General features: G+C 38.9%; 2 protein-coding genes across 5 annotated transcripts; both read left to right on the top strand.

Annotated features, from left to right (window-relative positions):
• Positions 1-2,170: 2,170 nt before the first annotated feature.
• Positions 2,171-11,909, top strand: LOC116331514 (multidrug and toxin extrusion protein 1-like). 4 transcript variants are annotated; one of them, XM_031754228.2, is made up of 16 exons: positions 2,179-2,599; positions 4,338-4,439; positions 4,560-4,628; positions 4,747-4,895; positions 5,242-5,284; positions 5,976-6,020; positions 6,110-6,207; positions 6,734-6,831; positions 6,934-7,115; positions 7,649-7,757; positions 7,932-8,007; positions 9,540-9,609; positions 9,683-9,815; positions 9,947-10,041; positions 10,134-10,197; positions 10,298-11,909. In XM_031754228.2, the coding sequence occupies exons 1-16, from the start codon at positions 2,429-2,431 to the stop codon at positions 10,549-10,551; spliced, it is 1,758 nt and encodes a 585-aa protein (XP_031610088.1). In that variant the 5' UTR covers positions 2,179-2,428; the 3' UTR covers positions 10,552-11,909. The 4 variants fall into 4 exon arrangements, 2 of the variants coding, with proteins under 2 accessions (XP_031610089.1, XP_031610088.1); XR_005613512.1 differs by lacking the exon at positions 10,298-11,909 and having other exon boundaries at positions 2,171-2,599; positions 9,798-9,815; positions 10,134-10,166; XM_031754229.2 differs by lacking the exon at positions 10,298-11,909 and having other exon boundaries at positions 2,171-2,599; positions 9,798-9,811; positions 10,134-10,166.
• Positions 11,910-14,264: 2,355 nt separating this feature from the next.
• Positions 14,265-22,662, top strand: LOC116331489 (multidrug and toxin extrusion protein 1-like). Its single transcript, XM_031754193.2, has 16 exons — positions 14,265-14,556; positions 15,067-15,168; positions 15,259-15,327; positions 15,550-15,698; positions 16,732-16,774; positions 17,670-17,714; positions 17,821-17,918; positions 18,188-18,285; positions 18,728-18,909; positions 18,984-19,092; positions 19,627-19,702; positions 20,123-20,192; positions 20,286-20,418; positions 20,897-20,991; positions 21,069-21,132; positions 21,206-22,662. Exons 1-16 carry the CDS (start codon positions 14,374-14,376, stop codon positions 21,448-21,450), a joined length of 1,761 nt encoding a protein of 586 aa, XP_031610053.2. The 5' UTR covers positions 14,265-14,373; the 3' UTR covers positions 21,451-22,662.
• The last annotated feature ends 1,205 nt before the right edge of the window (positions 22,663-23,867 follow it).

Consider the following 23,867-nt stretch of genomic DNA (forward strand, 5'->3'; position numbering starts at 1 on the left):
GATTTTTTAAGCCCAGATAAACAGAAGTTTAACAATTCTACAAGCCTGCTGATAGAGATCCTGTGACATGATTGAAAAGACCACATCTACTGCTATAGTCACCTTAGTCATCACATCATATGTTGTCTTAACCCAATTTATCACAGTGACAAAAATAACCAAACACTGCTTAATTTATTGATTTGATTTTCGGTCTTGTTCCTTGCACACAGAGATTTCTTCTCATCTCCCCTCATCTATAGTATAGATGATGACATAATCACAGGTTTCATGATTTTAGGTTGAAGAAATTACTCTGAAATGGTTCCAAAGTATTGTTTTCATATTGATGTCAGTCTGTCCTTTTCTATTCCTGCTAAGCTAAGCTGCTCTTTGTGCACTCAGTCATGTTCCTAGTTAACTTGATTAGTATCACTTACTTCTCCAGCGTTTTGTGTGCCATCCCAACTTTTTGGGGAGACTTATTCTTGCCAAACACGTCTCAAACATGTTGTCAATTCCAAAATGAGCCAATCTATATAATGAAATGGTAAAACGTCCCAGTTTAAACAATTTTCAAACAGTTTTCTGTGAATAAAATATGAATAAAATAAAATATTATTTACATTTTACATAGAGTCTCAGCTTGTTTGGAACTGGGCTTTGTTCTGGATCCTTAATACAGAGGAAACTTAACTTCAAACAGACTTTTGGATGATGTTTGGTTGCTCCTACCAGGAAGAACAAATAATGTATGTTGCTCATTCAGTACCATTCCACTTATATCTGTCTTCCTTCTGTGCAGGCTACCTTTATGTACCAGCTGCAAGAGCAGTGTCTTCTGAAACCATATACTGTCTGCTAATGCATAGCCTCTGATATGAAATCCAATAATAGCCAAATTGAAGTGTTTGGATCTCTGCTGATGTTTATAGTGATATGTTTGACACTTAAAAATCTGTGCTATTGTCAATAGAAAATTGTATGTTTTAGTCAGTATAAGCTTTTAATGATATAAGTTTGCTTGTGATAGAATGCTGCATGATGATCATTTCCTTGCTTAGAACTGGTTGTTCTCTTCATTGTTCAGGACTGATTGTTCTTTATAAAACATGTTCTGATATTTGTATCTGAGTCTTCTCACAGCGATAGGAAGAAGTCAAACAAGCAGTTCTGACCTCCACACACACACACACACACACACACACACACACACACACACACACACACACACACACACACACACACACGCACATGCTCACATCAAATGTATTCATTTTTCTTATGTATAAATAAAGACACGTGCAAGAACATAGCGCGCATCGCAGGGCCCCCACTCTGGTGTGAGCGTTCTGTGATCGCCCTTGTATACATGTAAATGCTGCAGCGTCTGTGTGTGTTTCTCCTCTTAGACTCTCAGCTGAAGAAGTGTCTTTAGAATAAATCTCTTGACAGCTATATAAGCAATAATGACAAAGTGATTATGTATTTCTTTAAGTATTTTAAACAAATTTATCTCATTTGAATCTTTGCTGTGGGACTTGAAAGTCCACAGTATAGAGATGTAAAAGTGCAGGGCGCAACACACATACAGGGTTCTTTCTGCCTTACATCAAAGGGAAGCCAACAGGACATTGATGGATGTGTGTGTGTTTATCAAGTGCCTTTACTGATTAACTAGTGACCTTTAACCTAAAAAGGCCCATTTTGTGCCAGTTCAAAGGCTAAAAATTATTTCCATAGCGCAGGTGTTTCCCTCACAGTTGTAATCCTCAGAGCTGAGATCTTTAGTCAGCAGGCTGTTAAAATGACATTCACACACTTTTTCCATCAGATTTGATACAATTGTTTTCATAGTATTCCGATTAAAATCCCTCATACGTCAGTCAGCAGTATCCCAGTTTGTTTGTTGTTTGTTTTTGGTTTTTTTGTCTCCATAAATGTCTGCAGATATCTCCATAAAAATGGAACAGCTGTCTTTATAACAGTATGACAAGCCTTTTTTTTTTTTTTTTTTACATTCTTCAGGACCATATTCGGCATTGATCTCGTGATTCTGCTCGTGAGCGTGACGTGGCTGCAATGAAAGCAGAGGAAGAAGACGCTGTGGAATAATCTCACAAAAAACCTGCCCATATTTTTTTAAAATAAACCCCAATCCATAAATCACACACTGTTGTTGTGAAGACGTTTTTGTTTTTTGTTTGTTTTTATAATAAAACACACATGTTTATCGTCAACGGCGTTTCCTAGACGTTTACGTCACATATCGCGTCACGTTTCAGTGGAAGCACGAGGGGATTTCAGTGGATTTCTCCGCGTGGATCAAGCTGTGGGATATCTGCTGTCACAAACCAGCTATGGCTGACAATTGTCCGTGACTGCAGGGGACGAGGCGGTAAATGGTGTCTGGGATTCAAGTCGGTTTAGAGCGCTTCGTTTCTTGGTCATGGAAGGTCCAGAACCGGTTACCGATTATTTACGGGGAGTGAACGGACACTTGAGTGAACTTCAGAACTCCGGTGAAGGATGCTCTCCTTGCCGTAAGAGCACCCGTTGTTTGATCCCGCCGGTGTACCGGAAAGAGCTGCTACAGCTTGTTAAATTGGCAGGACCGGTGGTAAGATCTGCTTATGGATTTCTACTCGAGCACTATGCCGGGCCACAAAACAAGCCCCATTTTAAACTTAACATTTCCCCCTCTACCTTAAGATACACTGATAACCCTCAATTAATATAAGACACTGAAGAAAAATCCCAGTTCAGGTGTACGACAACACTGTGGGCTACAGTAGGCGCCTACTATTATAATATTAGTATTATAATTGTTTCCAAAAATGAGTGCGCCGAATTGACTGTGCCTTTTATGCCTCCCGTTAATCAAATTCCCAGCTGTCACTGGCCTATTTTGGTAAAGATGAAATCTTAAAAACCTACTTTTTTTTTTAAGCAAGTTCTGACCTAAGTGCAACTCCTTGTAACAGTCTCGCAAATAAAAGCTTTCCAATCTGGTTATGAAATAAAAAGTCAACACTCGGACATAAAGTCTTATTTGTTTTTTTTCTTACTGTATGTTAAATCTTTTATAGCCTTCTGGCATTCAGGCCTGAGTTACAATATGCTGCATACTGTTTAATGCTTTGATTCCACATAGCTCTATTAAAAATCATCATTATAACTAGACTGTCACACATTTTACTAATTGAATGCTTAAATCTGTTTATCAGAAAGTGGCAGGATCCTGCACGACAGAAGATAAAACACTAAAAATAGAAACTTTAACAAAATAGCTTAAATGAAGTTAAATATCTCAGTAAGAGACAAAGTGATGAAAATTATAAAATTCAAAAAGGTATAAAAAAAAAAAAAATACACATGCCTGCTTATTTCCCCTTAAATGATGCCACATTTGTGGGTTGTGTCCATCAAAAACTTAACAGCTTATTCTGCTATTGACTCTTGTTTTGAGTTTCTGGTACTCTAGATGCTGACAGTCGGGTGCCTGATTGGAGCCTGATTAGCAGCAGCTGTGAGTGTGGACAGTTGGTGTCTGCTCCAAGCCGGCCATGTTTGACTGATCTGGATAGGACCTGTGCCTTGAAGGGCAACTTTAAGCTGGTGGTCTGCAGAATCAGGGTGCAGAATTATTTAGAGTGAGCCCTAGTACCAGCTCCAATATAACGGGGAATGGTATAAGAACGGTCATAGCGAAGCACTGCGACAATAAAGAAAAGATCCACTGAACACATTTCTTTGCTTTTAATGCAGTTTATGTATTGTAGTGGTTTACAGATTACAGGCTAAAAGCCTAACAGGCTAAAGAGACACAAATCTGCCCTCTGTGGTGACCTGTTGTGAATAAGTTAAATTATCATTAAATTACTGATGTTAAAGAAAGATAAACTGATGTTTAATTAAACATCAGTCTATCAATTGATAGTTTTTCAAGTATTAGGCCAGCAGCATCAGCATGTTATTTTTCATATGTAAAGTGTATAACACTGTTTTAAAACACACACTTGGTGATTTAAACACCAACCATAAACAAACACATTTGTACAGTCATACTTGCGTACCTTCTTGAAGCACAGAAAGACAATTTTACGTCACAATATTTTAACAGTTCTAAATTAAATTCTTGGCTCAAATAATCTTGGTTTGTCCTTACGTCGGTATTAAATGATGAATTTGACTTCTGGTGTCTTCCTAGAAGCCTGATCTGTGCATTTAAAAAATATGTGATGTTAAAAAAGACCGCAAGAAGTTTAGAAGCGAGTATATCATGAGGTATTTCTGACTAATGAAAATTCGAATGGAACCAACGGATAATAATGATGCGTTTGATTTTGTTTTCCCAGCTCATTTCTCAGCTGATGGTCTTCATGATCAGTACAGTCAGTATGGTGTTCTGTGGTCACATGGGGAGAACTGAGCTTGCAGGAGTGTCACTAGCAGCTGCGGTAAGGAGACGCACTTGAGGCGTACGTCAGCTTGTTTCTGTCGCTACCTTCTGTAAGTCTTCATATGGATTCTGATCACATGCTTTTTTAAACTGAATGTATTTATCTATTTGTTTGCAGGTGGTTAACGTCAGTGGTATTTCTGTTGGCACTGGTTTATCAGCGACTTGTGATACCCTGATATCTCAGGTTGGGGCCTATTTTTTTTTTAAACAACTTAACAAGGAGATTGTGGTATCAAGTTTGTTTTCCTGAACTGTTACTTTGTCATGTGATCAGTAAGTCTTTGTCTGAATGTTTCATGCAGACGTATGGGAGCGGTAACTTGAAGCGAGTCGGTGTGATTCTCCAGAGGGGAGTTCTGATTCTGCTGCTGGCCTGTTTCCCCTGCTGGGCCGTCCTCATCAACACTGAGCCCCTCTTACTCGCAGTCAAACAGAGTCCAGAGGTCGCCAGGCAAGTTTAACAGGAACAGCTAGAGCAGAATTAGACAAATTTATAATTATCATCTATAAATGCACAATATATACTATAAGTCAAAATCTGCACTACAGTACAAGTAAAGCAGATGTGGCAGATCAAAAGATTCGCAAGATTAATGTGCAGCTGACAAATCTGCAGCAACTCTGCAGGTCTTGCATGTTAAAATGGTTTAAAATGTCTGAGAAATATTTCAAGCACCTTTTGGAATTTAGACCATAAAGAATCACATCAGCTTTGTAGGCAAAGAGAACTTGTAATCACACCTGCAGTGTATATATGTAGTTTTTTCACATATTGTGTTTGTCTCTCTGGCCTGAAGTCTCGCCCAGATGTATGTGAAAATCTTCATGCCTGCTCTCCCGGTGAGTTTGATGCATTCAGTTTTCCTTCATGATCCCCTGTGTGAAGGCCCAAGCTAATGGTGGAAGCTATCAGTAAAATCAGAGAATGTCTAAATGGGAGAACACCCACTGAGAGCACTTCCTGTTTCATAAGGGACACTTGCGAAATCATCCAAAATGAACGGGGCCTTGGGGAGGTGAACCATAAAAATGGAACTCTATTTTTTAAATAAGCCGTCTCAACGATCCACACAAGATTTGCCTGACTGTTGAACCCATGACATACATGAAACAAACGTAAAATAAAATATGTCAACAATATTAGTCAAACAGAACATAAGTTGTAGTATACTGATCTTATATCACCTCCTTGATTGTATGTGTCAGTTTTAAAATTTTAATAGCCATCCAATTAAAGTTTTTAAACGCATTACATGGTAACAGTTTACAAAGTTCAGAAACATTAGTTACAATCGGCAATCATACGAGAATCAACAGATAATTTCATCTTACAGTTTTTAACTTTAACTATATTTCAATAACAGGAAAGTGAACAAGCTTTCTCAGATTAGTTCTGATACCATCTGGAATGTATCATTTGTATTGTAATTCCAATAAAATAGTAAGGAAATTAAGGAAACATCAATGTCTTTATAGATAAAATAACTTGATTCCTAAATGTTCAAACTTTTTGTCTCTTTTCTATCTCCAGGCTGCTTTTATGTACCAACTGCTTGGGAAGTATCTACAAAATCAGGTCCAGCGTCCTAACATAAGGCATGTGTGACATTCATGACATGTAACAAATTTAAGTTTAAATGGAAAAAGTTTTGCTCTTCGTTACAGGGAATTATGTGGCCTCAGGTTATAACTGGAGCAATTGGAAATGTCTTCAACGCTGTCATCAACTACGTCTTCCTCTATCCCCTGGAGCTGGGTGTTGCGTGAGTTTTTTTTTTTTTGGGGGGGGGGGGGTTGAATCATGTTTGAATGATTAGTGATTAGAAGTGTGCAGATATGTGCCTTTAAGTGTTTCACAGAAATGGTGTGTTAACACTTTAAAGCAAAGAAACCCCCAATTATTTACTGATTTAGATTTTGAACCTGAGAGTCCATCACATAGTTCCAGTGGCACATCTGGACATTTCTTAGATTAGCAAAAACAGTGAAATATAACTGCTCAAAACTGTAAACCCATTGACTCTGATAGATCCCTGACTTTTACAGTATAGAATTCTTCCAGTTGATCTAATCTGGCAAAACCATAAAACCATAAAAAATGTGCAGGAGAAGAAAAAACTCAAAACAATTATGAAATATTATTTTAAGTCAGTCTAATTTAACTGTTTTGGTGGACGCTTTGTACATATTTTAATTTTGATATTTTCCATTCATACTGTGTCTTTATATGTCTTAATAAGTGCCTACTTCTATTTTTGGTCACTTCTTCTGCTCATGGAACTACTGAAGTGGATCTGCAGCAGCCAATGCCTTGTCACAGTATTTGCTGGCTTTGTTCCTGTATGCTTACATCTGCTGGAGGGGTCTACACAAAGCCACGTGGGGAGGTCAGTTTTCTTGACCACGGCGTGATGTTAAAGTGAATTTTTTAAAAGATGGCCGTCTTTTAATGGTGTTTGGGGGTTTTTTCTTCAACCTTCTGCCTCTAGGTTGGACGTTTGACTGTCTGCAAGAGTGGGGTCTCTTCATCAAGCTGGCTATTCCCAGTATGCTCATGATTTGTTTGTCCTGGTGGATATTTGAAATCGGAGGATTCCTGGCTGGTGTGATAAGTGAGGTTGAGCTGGGCGCTCAGTCCATAGCATACCAACTCTGCATTGTAGCTTATATGGTAACTTTTTTTCATTTTTCCTTTCCCGTTTTTGGAGAGACTATTACATCCATCCATTTATTTTCTATTGTTTTCATGAAACAGTGAAATTGTAAACATTATTAACCTTTTAAATTAATCTTAGCTATAAAAATGCTTTCAAATATCTCAATAATCCTTCAGAAGAACACACATTATAAAAAGATTTTAACAAAAAACCTTAAGTGTAATCTATGCTCGAGAAGAAGGACTTTTTCTTCATCTGTGAGCGTTGTCTTTATCCTAATGGCACTTTTATTTGAGCTTAGTGCATGTTAAAGTTTAGTACAAGATACAGTTGCACTAAAAGCTGTAGTTTACAGTACAACAAATCAGACTGGCCCTAGCATCTCTTGCTCTTTTCATCTGTTTCTAATCTTTGTTCTAAGATAACGAGCTTCTAGCTCTACTTTTGAACTTATCATACCAATGTGGTAGTGGTGCCATGTCCCTCATAACTTTAATGAAATTCAATACTTCACATTATCACTGTGTAAATACATATCTTTTCACAGAGCCCACTGGGATTCTCTGTTGCTGCCAGTGTGAGAGTTGGAAATGCTCTTGGTGGAGGAAATCCGAAGCAGGCCATGCTATCATGCAAAGTCTCTATCATCTGTGCATGTAAGAAACGAGTAATCTTAAAAAGAAATAATTGAAAGCAAAGGACTGGTTACATGTGTTATCAACACGTATGCAAACAGTCCCTGAAAACGCAGGTTGTGTCTTCACCTTCTCTCTTTCTACATGTGAGCTGTTCTCTCACGTTGTTCATTTTACTTTATTTGTGCACCACAGTGGCAGTTGCCTGTTTGGTTGGGGCTCTCATCATCTCTACCCGAAACGTCATTGGCTACATTTTCACCTCCGAGCAGTGAGTGCACTCACAGACGACACACTCAGTTTTACTTTGTTGCAGACACGTGGATGTCTAGTTGAGTCCGTGATGTTACACAAGTCCATTCAGACTATTATACTTTATCTGCGGTCATCGTCCTCATGTTGACGCACAACGGTGATTGGTGACTATTTAATGTTTAGCAGGTAGGTCCCTTTAACAAATCCCTCAGTTTATGCAGTTAAATGATGGTGTTTATTATTAAGGGGGAAAAATCCAAACCTAAATGGCCCTAAGTGAAAAAGTAATTGCCCCCTCCTGTTATAGCAAAAATTAACTGTGGTGTATCACATCTTTGGTAAGCTGAGTTAGCAACACCCAGGCCCGATTACTGTCACACCTACTCTCAATCAAGAGATCACTTAAATAGGACCTGCCTGACAAACATCTGGCAGACATCATGCCACGATCCAAGGAAATTCAGGAACAAATGAGAAACAAAGCAACTGAGATCTCTCAGTCTGAAATAGGTTATAAAGCCATTTCTGAAGCTGTGGGACTCCAGAGAACCACAGTGATATAAATACATAACAGTTATACATAAATGGCAAAACATGGAACAGTGGTGAACCAAAAATAACACGACAAAACACAACAGTATGTGTGTGGTGGCACACCAACACTAAATCCTTCTTCCATGTGAAGCACAGTGGAAGTGCTATTATGCTTTGAGGCTTGTTCTCTTGGGGGCCAGAGGCCTTTAAAACAATTAATTCCAAATTAATTAAAGGCAGATTTATAGGAGAATGTGACAGGGGCAAAGCATGAGCGGAATATTGTAAAGATAATGGCAAGATGATGACTGAAAGCATGTGAATACAGAAAGGATGAAAAAAGTGGGGTTTAGTCCTGATTTTAACCCAACTGAAGCCATGCCAATCCTGTGGCATTCCCCAAAGACGGCTGTTTAATTATAACAATTATTTATAAACTGGAAGAATTCAAAGAGAAGCCATTCTCGTGATTGTGCAAATCGTACAAGTGGTTCAAGAAAAACTCTGTAACTATTTTGAGATTCTTGCTTCAAAGGGAGACTCAACAATTTACTAAATTAAAGAGATCAGTTGCTTTTATGAGCCTGCAGTGTCGGGAGTTACTCGGTATATTCAGTAAAGACTCGAGACATTGTATTTTTAGTTTTTCCAAATTGTCTTTATCATTAAGTACCTGGGGTCAACCATGGATAACTGGACCTTAGACAAAGATTGGACATTTTCAAGGAATCAAGGAAGGAAAAATAACACTTTGAATAAACTTTATTGCTGCTGTAGATATGTTTAATGTTATCATCTTACTAAATAATTAAGTCAAGCAGCTGAAGCACGCTCAACAAAATCTGCAATGAGGAATAACAATGTCAGGTTCAAATGCAGTTTGACTGCTGCAGTTGAACTTGTTCCTTTTATTGGTTTGCTGACTAGATATGAATGTTACATTTAAAGCATGATTAACAGTTTAAAGTATGTTTCTGGAACCTTTTTAAAGATCTTATTTCTATATCTTTATAGAGACATCATTCAGAGGGTTGCTGATGTCATGCTTATATTTGGATTCATGCATATCTGTGATGCCATTGCGGTAAGAAATCATGCAGAATAACCATTCACAAAGCATGTGAGACATCCACATGACCAGTGTTTGATACTTGCAGGGCGTGGCTGCAGGTGTTCTTAGAGGTGTGGGGAAACAGCTGATTGGTGCTTTGTGTAATTTTGTTGCATTCTACTTCATTGGCTTCCCCATCGGTGTGTCCCTGATGTTCGCAGCAAACATGGGGATTGTAGGTAAAACCAAACTTTTTTTTGTGTGTGTGTGTGTGCGCGTGTGTGCGCGTGTGCGCTTGTTACTCTGTCTCGGAGGATTTGTTTAGCAGCATTCAGGAACTTTTTTTTTTTTTGTCTTGTATCTTTGACAGGACTTTGGACAGGACTCGTCATTTGCCTCTTACTTCAGGTGATATTTTACGTCACTTTTTTGTGCAAACTTGATTGGAAAAAGGCTTCAGAAGATGTAAGTAGCTGCATCAGTTGCTTTAAGTTTAAAGCTTTCTTATCTGAAGCTGAAATGTATAATCAGTAAGTGTCCTTGATGTCTGTGATCAGGCTCTTGTGAGAGCAGGGGTTCACATCACAAAGGAAAATGCAACAGCTGAGCTGGAACACTCGGGTAAGAACTGCTAATAAGAAACATTCTTGCTTTGAGGCTTGCATGAACGTTTTGGGTTAATCTCAAATACTCTCTCTCTAACTCTGCCCCAAACCTCTAGATTCACATCAGAGTCAGGCCCAGGTCAGTGGAGCTGAGTCTGCGTGTTTGAATGCTGAGGGAGGAAACACAGAACCAATTGTAGCCAGTTCAGGAAGCAGAGCCTTCGCCATCACCACCACCACCACCACAGTGGGAGATGTTCTGTCTGTACCACAGCTGGCTGTATGGCGTGGTTTGGCATTAATAATCATGATCATCATCCTTCTTGCTGGAATAATCATCAGCCACTTTCTAATGAAGCTGTTAAAATGACGGATTTTTGAGTGTCATAGGGCTGCTCATCAGCTTGACCGTACTGAGAATCAACTCTCCAGTCTTCAGCTCTGTGCAGCTTCCAGAAACTCTTTGATTTCCTGGTCTGCAGCCCTCTCATATTTTCTTTACTACACACCAAAAGAGCGGATGCTAACGTCAGGCCAAATTTACATTTAGAATTTCTTGTATCAGGTGCTGGGGCAAAACCCAAAGACTGTATACAAAAGATGGATGAAGCTTTCATGTCTGAAATGTGATGCCTAAAGTGTCCTAAATGTGCACTCTCTATAACAGCCAGCAGCGAGCAATTCGTCCGCTTGTTCTGCTTGCCCCAGTAAACATTTGCTTAATGATTTTAAGGGCTCTGTCACAGGTGTTACATCTTATTAAATACAACATCATGTTCACTTAGGAAATTATGGTCCCATTAGAATCGAAAAGGTCAAAGGCAGGTATGCACTTCACTGTATGAGCATACAGTCTCACTTGGTTTCTTAGCGAGTCACCACTCAGTACTTCTGTCAGTTTTCAAAACACGAAGATTGCAAAGGCTAAAATGCTAAGCTCTGTGAAGCTCTGAGTAACTTGTTTACTATCCAACAAAAGGCATCCGGCATCCAATTTTAGTATGCAGTCTATGATCAAATCTGCTTCAGAAAAAAAAGCATTTTGTGTACTTTTTGTTTCCTGCGTCTCAGCCAAATTAGATGTAAAGTTTAAAGTGTGTGTGTGTGTGTGTGTGTGTGTGTGTGTGTGTGTGTGTGTGTGTGTGTGTGTGTGTGTGTGTGTGTGTGTGTGTGTGTGTGTGTGTGTGTGTGTGTGTGTGTGTGTGTGTGTGTGTGTGTGTGTGTGTGTGTGTGTGTGTGTGTGTGTGTGTGTGTGTGTGTGTGTGTGTGTGTGTGTGTGTGTGTGTGTGTGTGTATAAATGGAAATGTATATTTTCTGGGTGAAAACAAGGAACTTAAACATCCACCAGTAACATTTTATGCCAGCATTTTTCACGAGAACAAACATTTCACTGCACAATGTCTTCTTAGATCTTCTGTTTGCTTTAAAAGACCATACCATGGACTTAACTTTAAAGTCCTCTAGCACTGCCACCTTCACAATAGTATTTTTTTTTTTTTTAATGGATGTATCAGAGAGATCTTTATTTTCATGATCGGTTTAGGCTTTAAACGAATAGATAAAGGTCTGTTCAGCAGTGTTGACACTTTGATGCACAAATACATTTTTGAATCATCTGCCATTATTTTCTATTTCCTCTGTTGTTTTGATGTTTTTGAGTTCCTTCTGTTGGAAATCTGAAAATAAAGAGTTTACTGTTTAATAGTGAAGCATTAAACAATCACATACTTGTAGTCATACTGGGTGGCTTTTGAGTGTGAAAGTGTATGAATAAATAACTCCTGAACAAAAAGAGGCTTTTCATGAAGCAGGCTTCAAAAAGTTGGCTTATGTAACAGCAGCTCCATAAAACCCATTTAGAAGTAACTGTACGTCATCAGTCTCATCTCTGGGACAAACAGAGGTCTCATCAATTCACAATAAAGAAAACTGATCCTGTTGATCAGCAGCAATGAGCTCAGCCACCCGTGGAAATGACTTCTGTCCCACTCAACCCCCCTCTTGGTTCAGTCATTTTCACCAGTTTCCTCATTGCTCATCTGTCATGAATGACAGTGTTCCCTTTCTGCATGATCACTGTTAAAAAGTAACTTGTTGTACAGACTGTCACGTATTCAGGCCCAGACACATTATGTTTGATTTGCATTTTGAGCCTTGTTATATAACTATGACCATTTGTTGGAAATGTCGTTTAAACGTATACCATGCAGTGAAAAATTTCCCCCTTCCTGAGATCCTTTTCTTTTAATTTTTGCATATGTGAAAGGTTTAGGATTATCTAAAAAAAAATTAATATTGACAAAGATCATCCGAGTAAGTACAAACTACAGTTTTTAGAAGATGATCTTATTTATTAAGGTGAAAAACAACTATCCAAATATACATGGTCCTATGTCAAAAAGCGACTTTCCCCCTTTGCTTAATCATGAATTAAGTGTGACTAACTGCATTTTTTTGCAAGCTGAATTTAATTCCTCCACAGTGACGTAAAAGACTCATTGCCAGTTCTTTACTACGGCGACTGTAGACAGCTGGAACAGCTGTGGCTCGCAGACACAGCGTGTGCCAAACTGTGCGATTTATGTGTAACAGTTTGTGTTTGGTGAAATTTGCTGAGCAGTTTCAGAAACTACATTTGAAGTTAGTTACTTTGTCCTTCTATAGTGCCAGCTACGTGAAGAAACGGCTTCATTAACTGAAGGTGCTCACTTTAACCACCGGCTGTAAAGACTATCCTTGTGGAAAGAGCTGTGTCAGTCCAGCAGGCACTTTTTTAATCATGAAGGAAAGCTCTTACTGGGCGCCACTCTAGTTTAGGTGACTTCCCCATGATAAGTCTAGTTAAGCCAGATTAATTTCTTAAACTAAGACTCTTACTGGTAGATAATCTTTATCAGTATTATAAAACACCCTGTAATTGTATTCCTAGACTAAGACGTATTCAGGTGTAGTGAACATGAGACGTAGAAGATCAAAATGACTCACGCTGAAATAAATATATTAAAAATCTGTACATAAATTAAAAAAAAAACTTTAATTTGACCAATATTTTACAATTAATCTACATATAATATACTGTTATTTAGGGTTTTTTTTGTTTATTTACCTGTTTTAGTTATCATTTATCAATATTGTCTTTTCTCTCTATGTTAATACTTATGGAAGTCCTGCACCACTTGCATAACCTTGTTCAGAGTCCTTTTCAAGAGTTAAAAACACAGACTGTATATAAAAGATGAATGTTGTGATAGCTGCAGATACCTCCTAAGTGCTAAGTGATATACAAATAATGCACGGCCTCTTGGGCAGGCGAACAACACACTGTATTATTATTTATCACGCTATTCTGATAAAATTGTTTAAAAGGCACCAACAGCACAAACACAGGAGTGAGGATAGGTCAGAGGGAGCGAGAAACCAGGCCAGCTGCAGCTATCTGTGTCTGTGCGCCTGTCAAACAAAGCAGCCATGCCCCTGTGTGTAGCACCTTTCTACTCAGCTGACCCAAACACACACGTTCATATATTGCTTTTATCTATACCTAAGGACTTTCTTACACACACACACACTTGGGGGTAAACTCGGGGGTCAGTACCCAAGGATCCTGCAAGGCAACCTGCTCAACCACCTGAACCAGAGTTGCCCAGATGCAAAAACAATCCAGCATCGCAAACAGACTCTGCAGACAGTCTGACCTGCAAAAAATATTAATTTTCAACATTTTTTCTGATGAAAGTATATTAATGTATATTAGTTTAAGGACCGAACTTTATGCAAGTCAGTGTGAGGAAGACTGGTCTCTGTTTTTTTGCCCTCATATTTCTACTGTTATGAAATTATTGTCCACCGAGATTTTTATCTTTTTTCCAATTACTGAACTAAAATAAATTGTTTGTTTGGTTTCTCTTCCTTCCCCATAGATTAGACAGAGAGTGTTAAACACGCTTAGCGGGACTGTAGCCGTGCTGTGGCACGCGCTATTTACAAGTGTAAACACTCCCAAACTGCCCAATGGCAGCAGTATACACATGCACGAGGACACTCCTCAACTTACAGCACGTGTCTGGCCCCTCCTCATCGTGATCCCGTTATCGAAACATCAGCCTCTATTAGATACAGTAGCTGCTGAGAGTGAAGCAGTGACAGAAAGCAGCCCGGCTGTTTGCAGAGAACACCTGGAACTGTTCAATTATGGATGCTTCGGTGAAAACAGCGGGAAAATGCACAGAGGCAGGGAGGGGCGATTTAAAGGAAGGTGAAGCGGCTTCTTGCGCTCAGAGCTCCCGTGGCTGTTGCCAGAAATGTGTCCCTGGCTTCATTCCGACAGTTTACCGCAATGAGCTGGTGCAACTTTTCAAACTAGCGGGACCAGTGGTAAGACTGTGTGGACACTACAGCTGAATAGCTATATTTAACTGTAGTGGTGTTTTTATTAGGACATTATTTGGCATCCCTGTCTGTCGCTCTCTGTGTGATGTTACTGACAGGAAGAGCTGATTTACTACAGACGTTGTGCCATGTGTCAGTAAACTTGGGACTCGTTCTTAAGACTGTGTTATATCTCGTCCCGTTTGTTTAAACTAAACAAACCCGGGACTGTAGGACCGAGCTGTTTATAGCTGTTTAGTTGCTTAGACAGGCTTGGCATCATGTTTATTTAATTTTAGATGCACTGATTGTGTTTAATGGCTTATTTGGATTATATGTCAAATTAGCCCAGATTTTGCTTAAACCTCAACAACATACATTTGCTTCAATATTTCTTAAATGTTTAACATCCTTAAGTTACTAAATGTTTTAACCATATTCATTACTTATTTATGTTTCCTTTAAATGTATTTCTAAATACAACACAGAGTCAGTATCTCCTCTTCTGTGCTTCAGGTCATTTCCCAGTTGATGGTTTTCATGATCGGTTTTGTCAGCACGGTGTTCTGTGGTCACCTGGGGAAAACTGAACTTGCAGCTGTAGCATTATCAATTGCGGTGAGCAGACATTTCAGTGCCTTTGTTGTTAAAAAAATGTAAATATGCATCATTTTACCCCAGTTTATGCATGTTGTGTTTTGTTGGCAGGTAGTTAACGTCACTGGTATTTCCATTGGCACCGGTTTGTCGTTAACTTGTGATACCCTCATATCTCAGGTAGGGTCCTCACCGGAGCTTTCACTGTATTTGTGTAACCAAGACAAACACAAGCAGCACAGCTGGGTTCCCAGGTTCTCCTAGAATCCCCTTTTAAACATCTCAACACTGAGCTTTTGTGTGGAGTTATTTTTCTTTGATCAGTCATACCCTCGTTCTTTGGTGGGATTCTGTGTTTTCCAACTTTTCTCACCCGAGCGTCTGTCTACCTGTTTCACGCAGACGTATGGGAGCGGTAACTTGAAGCGTGTGGGTGTGATTCTCCAGAGGGGAGTTCTGATTCTGCTGCTGGCCTGTTTCCCTTGTTGGGCCATCCTCATCAACACTGAACCTCTCCTACTTGCTGTCAAACAGAGTCCAGAGGTCGCCAGGTGAGCCGTTATTAACCAGCAAAAACAGACGCGCGGATGTTGTGACACTGCTGAGCATGTGTCTGTCTCACCCTTAAAGAAACTCAAGTTATGCAAAATGCCAAGCACTGTTAGTTTGTGCAAAACAATGCAGTAATCTAAGAGCACATTATACCTGCAGTGGCAGTGAACAGTTAACTGAGCACTGGAAAATTCAGATGTTTTTCTGAACAAAAAGATTTTAGCTAAAGCCAAAAAGAAAAAGAACTGTGGTACCAGCTGTGTAAAAATATTTTTAAACCAGTTTTGTTCATTTGTTGAAGTATCATAGACTAGAAATGTCTGTTTAGCTGCTAAATCCTCCACTTTCTTCACCACCGTTGTTCAGTTTTTCATCTGAACTGTCAGTGTGCTGGTTCTTACTGTTTACTGACTTTTTTCTAAACATAACAAGTATATGTGAATTCAATAATACAAAGGCATGATTTTTTAATTCAGGAGAACAAATTATTAACTTTTCACACAGATTATGGAAATATTTAACTTTGTACTTGCAGGGCTTTAAAATTAAACAACTCAGGAAAACAGCAATTTGCATATCAGCTGTTAAAGTCACTCAGCTTTCTATGCAAGTGAGTTTAGGGTTCATCATTACTGACCTGTGAGGACTAATTGGTTAGATTTGTGTACTGGTTTACAGCCCAGCAGCGTCTCAGACTACATGCTATGTTAACATGCCAACGACATGTCTCGACTTTTGGGTAAAGTTGCAAAAAACGTAATTAACATCCCGAGAGCTGAGATGCATTTTCAGTTTGTCTAAACTATTTGGGATTAGTTGGATCTGATAAGTTTAAAAATGAAGCATCATCATTGGTCACACGGTTTATTTTACAGCATAGCACAATGAAGTCACTGTTGTTTAACAAAGTAGGAAACAGTAATGAGCAGAATGAAGTAAAAGAACAAGCAAAATGCAATGTGCCAATAATTTATGTGCAGTCACCATCAACAGTGTTGCAGGCTTATTTTGTCTTTTCATTTCCACATGAAGCCTCTCCCAGCTCTATGTGAAGATCTTCATGCCTGCTCTGCCGGTGAGTTTGATTTGACGGAGATTTGAAAGGTGTTAAATAACCAATTTCAGCACGGCTAAAAGATCTGTTAGATCTTTGTTCCAGATTTAAAAGTCTTAACACTTTAATAGATTTACACATGGTTAGGTTTGTGCAGTCTTTCATGTTTGACGCCTACTGATCTTGGTTGATGACGACTTTTTCTCTAGAAGCAGCTTAACGTTTTCAGTTGTTATTACAACATATTAACATCAAACACTCATTATTCCCAGAGGATTTAGTTCAAGCCATCCGTAAATTTTCTTCCACTTGTTCAAATCAGGGTTGCAGGGGCACTGGAACCTATCCCAGCTGTCACAGGTCTAGAGGCAGGGTACAACCTGGACAGTCTATAGCAGGGCTAATGAAGAGACACGAACCATTCACGAACACATTTATACCTCCAGCCAATTTAAAAATCACTAGTTAACCTAACATGCATGTCTCTGGACTGTGGGAAGAAGCTGGAATTCCCAAAGAGGACCCACAGCCGCAGGGACAACATACAAGCCTTGCCTAGATTCAAAGGACCTTAGCAAACTGTCCAAATTCTTAGCTCAGTTCAGTTTTTTAGCAGCTCCAATTCACAACAGTCACCTTAAGGCACTTATATTGTAGAAAATCAGACAGCATTCCCACAAACTCTGGGACAGAGTAGACAAGGGTTAATGACACTCATTGGAGGCATATAAATGCAATGAATCTGTAGTAACTGTAACTTCTTATTGTCATGTGACATGTTTTTCAGCCTTGGCTGTTTATTATGTTCAGTGAAAAGCGTTAGCGTGCTGATTAACCTAAGATGCAATCATGTGCTCAAATTTGTTCTTCACTTCTGTCAACGAGTCTCTTATCATTTAATGTTTGCTTTCTTCAGGCTGCTTTCATGTACCAGCTGCAGGGGAGGTATCTTCAAAATCAGGTGCAGTGCTTAAACATGCATATGGCCCAACATTACCTTAATAGTTGTTTTTTTCATTTAAAACATTAACGCGAATGTTATGTGTATTTTGTGCTTTGGTGTACAGGGAATTATATGGCCTCAAGTTATAACTGGAGCAATTGGAAATGTCTTTAACGCAATAATCAACTACGTCCTCATCCATCAGCTGGATTTGGGTGTTGCGTAAGTTTTCCTTCATCATTCCTGTGACATCATTGGTTGAATGTAACTCTCAGTTCAGTCAAAGAAAACTAATGTGTTTTAAATTCTTTATTTAATGATTTAGTGAATTTAGGTGAATTTACAATAGATTAAATGACTAAAAAGTCAAATAAAACTTACATTACCTTCTAATTTTAGTTTGGGTAGCTCTGTTGATAGCGTTTCATTTGATTATCACTTTAAATATGTGGCATTAAATGTTTATTTTTTATGGTGTTTTTATCTTCCAGTGGATCAGCAGCAGCCAATGCGATCTCCCAGTATTTGCTGGCAGCAGTCTTATTCATTTACATGTACTTGAGAGGTCTGCATAAGGCCACATGGGCAGGTCAGCCATTTTACTTCTACGAGGGATCCTGAACTTGCTGAAATGTTTTTATTTTGCTGTGTCATTCGCCTTATTTCGCATTCTGTCCAGTAATTTCATCAATTTGCGTCATTCAGCTTTTGGCCTTTCATACCTGAAGTTGTCTATTCTAATTACTCCAGAGCTTAATGTTTGATAAAATTAGTTAGACTCTATAACTGTGTAATGCAGTGTGGGGGAACGGTTACGTAGGTGACCGTTATTATTCTTTAACAGGAGGGTTTCAATAAACTTTAAGACATCTCTGTAATAGTTAAAACGTGTGGGATTTAAATAACGTTTAATGGTAAGGTCAAATATATGTAAATCCTTCATTGGTAATTGTCGATCCTAGGCCTATCATAAAATTATAATTTCAACAAATAGTTTGAAAGATGACATATAGAGTCACTCTGACCCACAGGTTGGTCCCTCGATTGTCTCCAGGAGTGGGGACCCTTTGTCAAGCTGGCTGTCCCCAGCATGCTCATGCTCTGCCTGGAGTGGTGGATGTTTGAAGTGGGAGGATTCCTGGCCGGTGTGATCAGTGAGGCCGAGTTGGGAGCTCAGTCAATAACCTACGAGCTGTCCGTTATAGCATACATGGTAACTCCACTCAGTTTTGCTTGCATGTTGACTTGGCGTTACATTTTGGATTTACACATGGATTGTTTCCATAGTTTCCACTAGGATTCGCTGGTGCTGCCAGTGTACGGGTTGGGAATGCACTTGGTGCAGGAAACATCGAGCAGGCCAAGCTGTCAAGCAAAGTCCCCATCATCTGTGCATGTAAGAACCGAAGTATTATTGTCTGTGTTACACGAATGGAAAGCACTAAAAATACTCACAACTGAGCAGTAGCAGCTCTAGTTTCATTTCATATTGAGCCTCATGAATAGAAAATTTTGAATAAAATATTGTTAAATAAGCATATGAAGCATAAATGTAATAAAATATAAATGAATTATCCATCCATCCTGCCACCTCCTTAACAGCTTATCCAATTCCGTATTGTTGATGGGAGCTTATCCCATCATTAGCTAACCTAACATGGATGTCTTGACTGTCGGAGGAAGCTGTACCGAGCTATAAACCATGCAGGAAGGCACTTCACAGCAAAAAGGTCATGGGTTTAAATCCACTGGCTGCCTGTGTCCTCTTGACCCATCAGAGTAAATCAATAAAAATATAATCTAATAAACCTGGCCGCTGTATTTAAAGTGCTTTCTGTGTTCTTGACATCACTTTTTCCTTCAATATTAAAATTGAATGATTTTAAAATAGTGTAATGCATTTTATTCTGGTTTCTTTTTCTCGTTGCAGTCATAATAGCGTGCTTTGTCAGCGCTATTTTCTGTGCCTGTAAAAATGTAATTGGATACATTTTCACCTCAGAGCTGTAAGTATAATTTCTGACCTTTAACCTCTACTCTAGGACGAGTTTCTCCGTTACTTATTTTGGTATTCTCGTATAGGTCACATCAGGTTGTTTTATGTGGCTGCTTGAACTGTTGAATGTTAAGTAAGGCTTTAATTTTCATGCTGACTCACAGACACATACTGGTGCCAAATTAAAAAACCAGTTACGCTAGTTATTCATGCCTTTGTCCCAGTGTCCGCTTTAGACAATATGTTTCCCAGTTGTTCCCATTTCATTAACTGAAACAAGCCTGGTTTACATTGTTGATTAGATAAAGATGAACACAATAATCAAATAATTTCATCTTACATGTAGCTCATTGCATTGAAGGTCGTTTTCATTAAGTTTGTGTATGCTTCATGGTGTTTGACTGTATTTTAACTGCACATATTTTTTTAGTGATATTTTGCAGAGGGTTTCTGACATCATGTTGGTGTTTGGTTTCTTGCATCTTGGTGATGCAGTTGCGGTAAGAAATGATTTTACAGCAGTGATGGACATTTCAGGCTAATACTGAAAAATATAAAATGTGATTCAGAGAAATCTGTGTTTATGTTTACAGGGCGTGACTGGAGGAGTTGTCAGAGGTGTAGGAAAGCAGTCGGTTGGTGCTCTGTGTAACCTGATCGGGTACTACTTCATTGGCTTACCCACTGGCGTGTCCCTGATGTTTGCAGCCGAAATGGGGGTTGTAGGTGAGGTTGGCTGAGCAGTGAAGTCATCCCAAGTTCTTTTATTTTCCTTCACAGTGGATTAATGTGACATATTCAAGATAAGAGAAAATATTATTTGTTGTTGTTGTCATCTTTCAGTGATTATTTACAGTTTTACACAAAATCATGAAATACAAAATGCTCAGAATTACAATTACGTAGAAAAATAAATACATAAGATGTAAAGAAAACAAAGTACTAATGGGAAAAATTAAATCTTTAACCTTTTAAATGAAATATTTTCAGTATTCTTTATCTAATCTTACCTTAAATTGTCTTTCATTAAAATGATGCGTATACTGCTGACGGTATGCGAAAGCAACAATCACTGGATCTTAAGTCTTTCAGGTTACAGCTGTATTGTGACAAATGTGTGCTGCAGTCAGAAATGAAATGTACCCCCGCCCTGACAAGCAGGCAACCCATTAAAACTCTTCTTCTTCTGTTTTTTCTGCTGTAGGATTTTGGACAGGCCTTACGGTTTGCGTGTTCGTGCAGTCGATCTTTTTCATCACATTTTTGTGCAGACTCGATTGGAAGAAGGCTGCTGAAGAGGTGCGCACCTGTATCTATTGACAGTTTATCACTCTTTCATTCATCAAAGCATGACATTAACTGTTGTGTCTGATCAGGCCAAAGTGCGAGCAGGAGTCCGCGTCAAAGAAGAAAAAGACACGATCAAGATGGAAAATAGAGGTGAGTGGGCAAACTGGCTGAAACATTCCCGTTATTACAGTGTCTTATTAATACTTCTCTTTCCAAACCCTAGACTCTAATCACATTCAAACCCCAATCAGTACTATTGCATCCAGTGGTGAGAGCGCCGGGGTGGACCACATATACATGGAGATGCAAATACCAGAAGAGAGTAAAACCACCAACACCACTACAGTGGGAGATGTTCTGTCTGTGTCACAGCTGGTGTTACGGCGCGGCCTGGCGATACTCATCATGATCCTCATCCTCGCTGCTGGAATCATTACCAGCACCGTCCTCACTCCGCTGCTCAAATGATGCAAAGTGGACAGTCGGACAAAAAGCATAAAGTTTATCTAAGTCATAAAAATGCACCTTCTTTTGTGGGAGGGTTACCTACACTGTTGATTCAACAGAGGAACAGCTGTGTGCAGTTTGTTCCCCGTCTTACACTGTCCGGCCACAGAGATGAATTCAATAAGATGAAAAGGGCGGAATATGTAGTAAACCAAGGACAGCGTTACTAAGGCCTTTAATGAAAATGTGTGTAAAATGAGGACACTGTTTGATAATGATGATCAGTTTGATGATATTTTTACAGTCAACTTGTAACACACAGAACCTGCAAATAACTTAATGCACATTTTATAAACCGTCCAGTCCTCTCACTTCATTTTATATTTTGCTGTAATTCCATTCACACTGTAGCTGTATGTAGCAACTTTAAAGATATTGTTTGCATACAGTTAGTCACACTCCTTTTAAACATCACTGATAAACCTGTGTATCCTTGCTTGCAACTGTTGGAGTAGTCCACCTCTTTCCTTCATGTACATCTTAGGAAAGGTTAAGACAAGGAGACACAAAAGCACGCTCTGTTCACTGGGACTAGGCCTGCTCTTGAAGCCAAAAAGAAAGCACTGTGCATCTTTACACATTATATAGCTTTTTTCTGCTGACCTTTTTCCAGTGTTGGTGCAGGACAGTGAGATCCAGGCCACATTTCAGTTTGAGAACAGAATATAACAGAACAAAAAACCTTTATTGTTGGGTGGAACTGGTTCCAGATTGGGCACTTGGTCTGTTTTGGTGAAAGGAAGGTGATATTTAAGATGCCATATTTCAGCAGCTCAGGTTGGGTTAATGAAGAATTTACTGATGTTTTAATGCTAAAGTAACATTCTTTACAGTCTGTATTTTCAGAATAAAACTATGACTGTGGTATGAAAAGCGGGACGTCTTCCAGTAATAATTTATAGAAATATTGTTTAACTGTACTCGTTTTGTCGATAAAGGGTTGAAGTTGCTTGACCAAAACAGAAGAACTCCAGTGACAGTTTTGTTTGTTTTTTAGTTGAGGGTTCGTGCATGAACCTTGGGGTTATTGTTGTATATATGTAGTGTTTTGTATGCACACAAAATACATTTCAATGCCTTTGTCAGCATGTCCCAAAAACATATTGAATAACTGATTTCTCTGTGTAAAAGGATACAAATACCAAAGAAGATTTATAGTCACGTAATTAAAGAATTGTTTTAATTTTGCAGTGTCTGTCTAATTATGTTTCCTTTTTTCCCAAGAGGAATGAATCTCTGAGATCAGATTGTGAAGCTTAACTGAAGAACTGTATCTGGTTGCTATCATGGCTGCAGCACACTGGATACAATCACAGTTAACAAGTGTTGCCAATAAACCGCTCCTCTACTGCACGGCTCTTTCATCCTCACAACAAGACATTATTGCAATGGTAACGGCTACCTTTAGACTGGCGTGAGTAATGAGTAATAGTAACTAACTAACCACCTCCTGTTACCAGTTTAAATTCACTTTTTATATAAATAAAATGTATATAAATTTGAACATAATGCATATAAATATGTAATTTAAGATATTTGAGAGTAACTTAAAACTGAATTTCTCTCATTACTGCAGTACTTTTATGGCCCACTTGGGGGCCGCCCCACAGTTGGACTCACAGATATAGTAATGTTAGTTTTGTTGTTTTTAGCCAGCGGTAAACACATTTACATGAAAGGATAGAGTGCTGAAATACCAGCTAACGCTTGTTAGTGAGCTGTGTGGGTACAAAACACGAGTACAGATATTGACTATTTAGAGCGACAATTCTAGACAGACAGTCCATTAAAAATGCTGAAAGCCATAATTCTAGTGGCACAACAATAAAGAAGTCTACTGACTGACTCAAAATAGTAGACTTTAGGCCTTGTAGTTATCAGTCGGATCCAACTGCCTGCGTCCAGACACTTCTAAATCAAAGCAGCCATACCTCTAACTCCAGTATCTCAGAGAATGGGTTTTTATAAGTTCATCCTTCATGCAGTTATTATCAGAGTGGAAACTATGCCAAAAGCTGTGAAAATGCTTTTTAGTGCCTTAAGCTGTTCATGAGTCTCTCTGAGGACTGACACAGCCAGCCTCAAGCGGCACCTAGAGGAACTGCAGTCCTGACTTAAGAAAGAAATTATGCATTTGTGTCAAACATTATAATCAGTTGACATCACTTTAAAATCACTTTGAATTTTGTGAAATGCCGGTTGCGGTTTGGGAAAGGCCTCAAAGGGCGAAGGGTAGATCCCCATTTACTAATAAGATGTGAATGAAGTGGTGGAGAATATATAGAACTGAAAGGGCGTGTATGGAGGTATGGTTTCACTCCTGAAATTCAGATAAATTAACACCATATGGCAGATTCAACAAAGCAGGTCTCTTTGTT

Source organism: Oreochromis aureus, linkage group 6 (assembly GCF_013358895.1).
Source record: "Oreochromis aureus strain Israel breed Guangdong linkage group 6, ZZ_aureus, whole genome shotgun sequence".
NCBI classification, from domain to species: domain Eukaryota; kingdom Metazoa; phylum Chordata; class Actinopteri; order Cichliformes; family Cichlidae; genus Oreochromis; species Oreochromis aureus.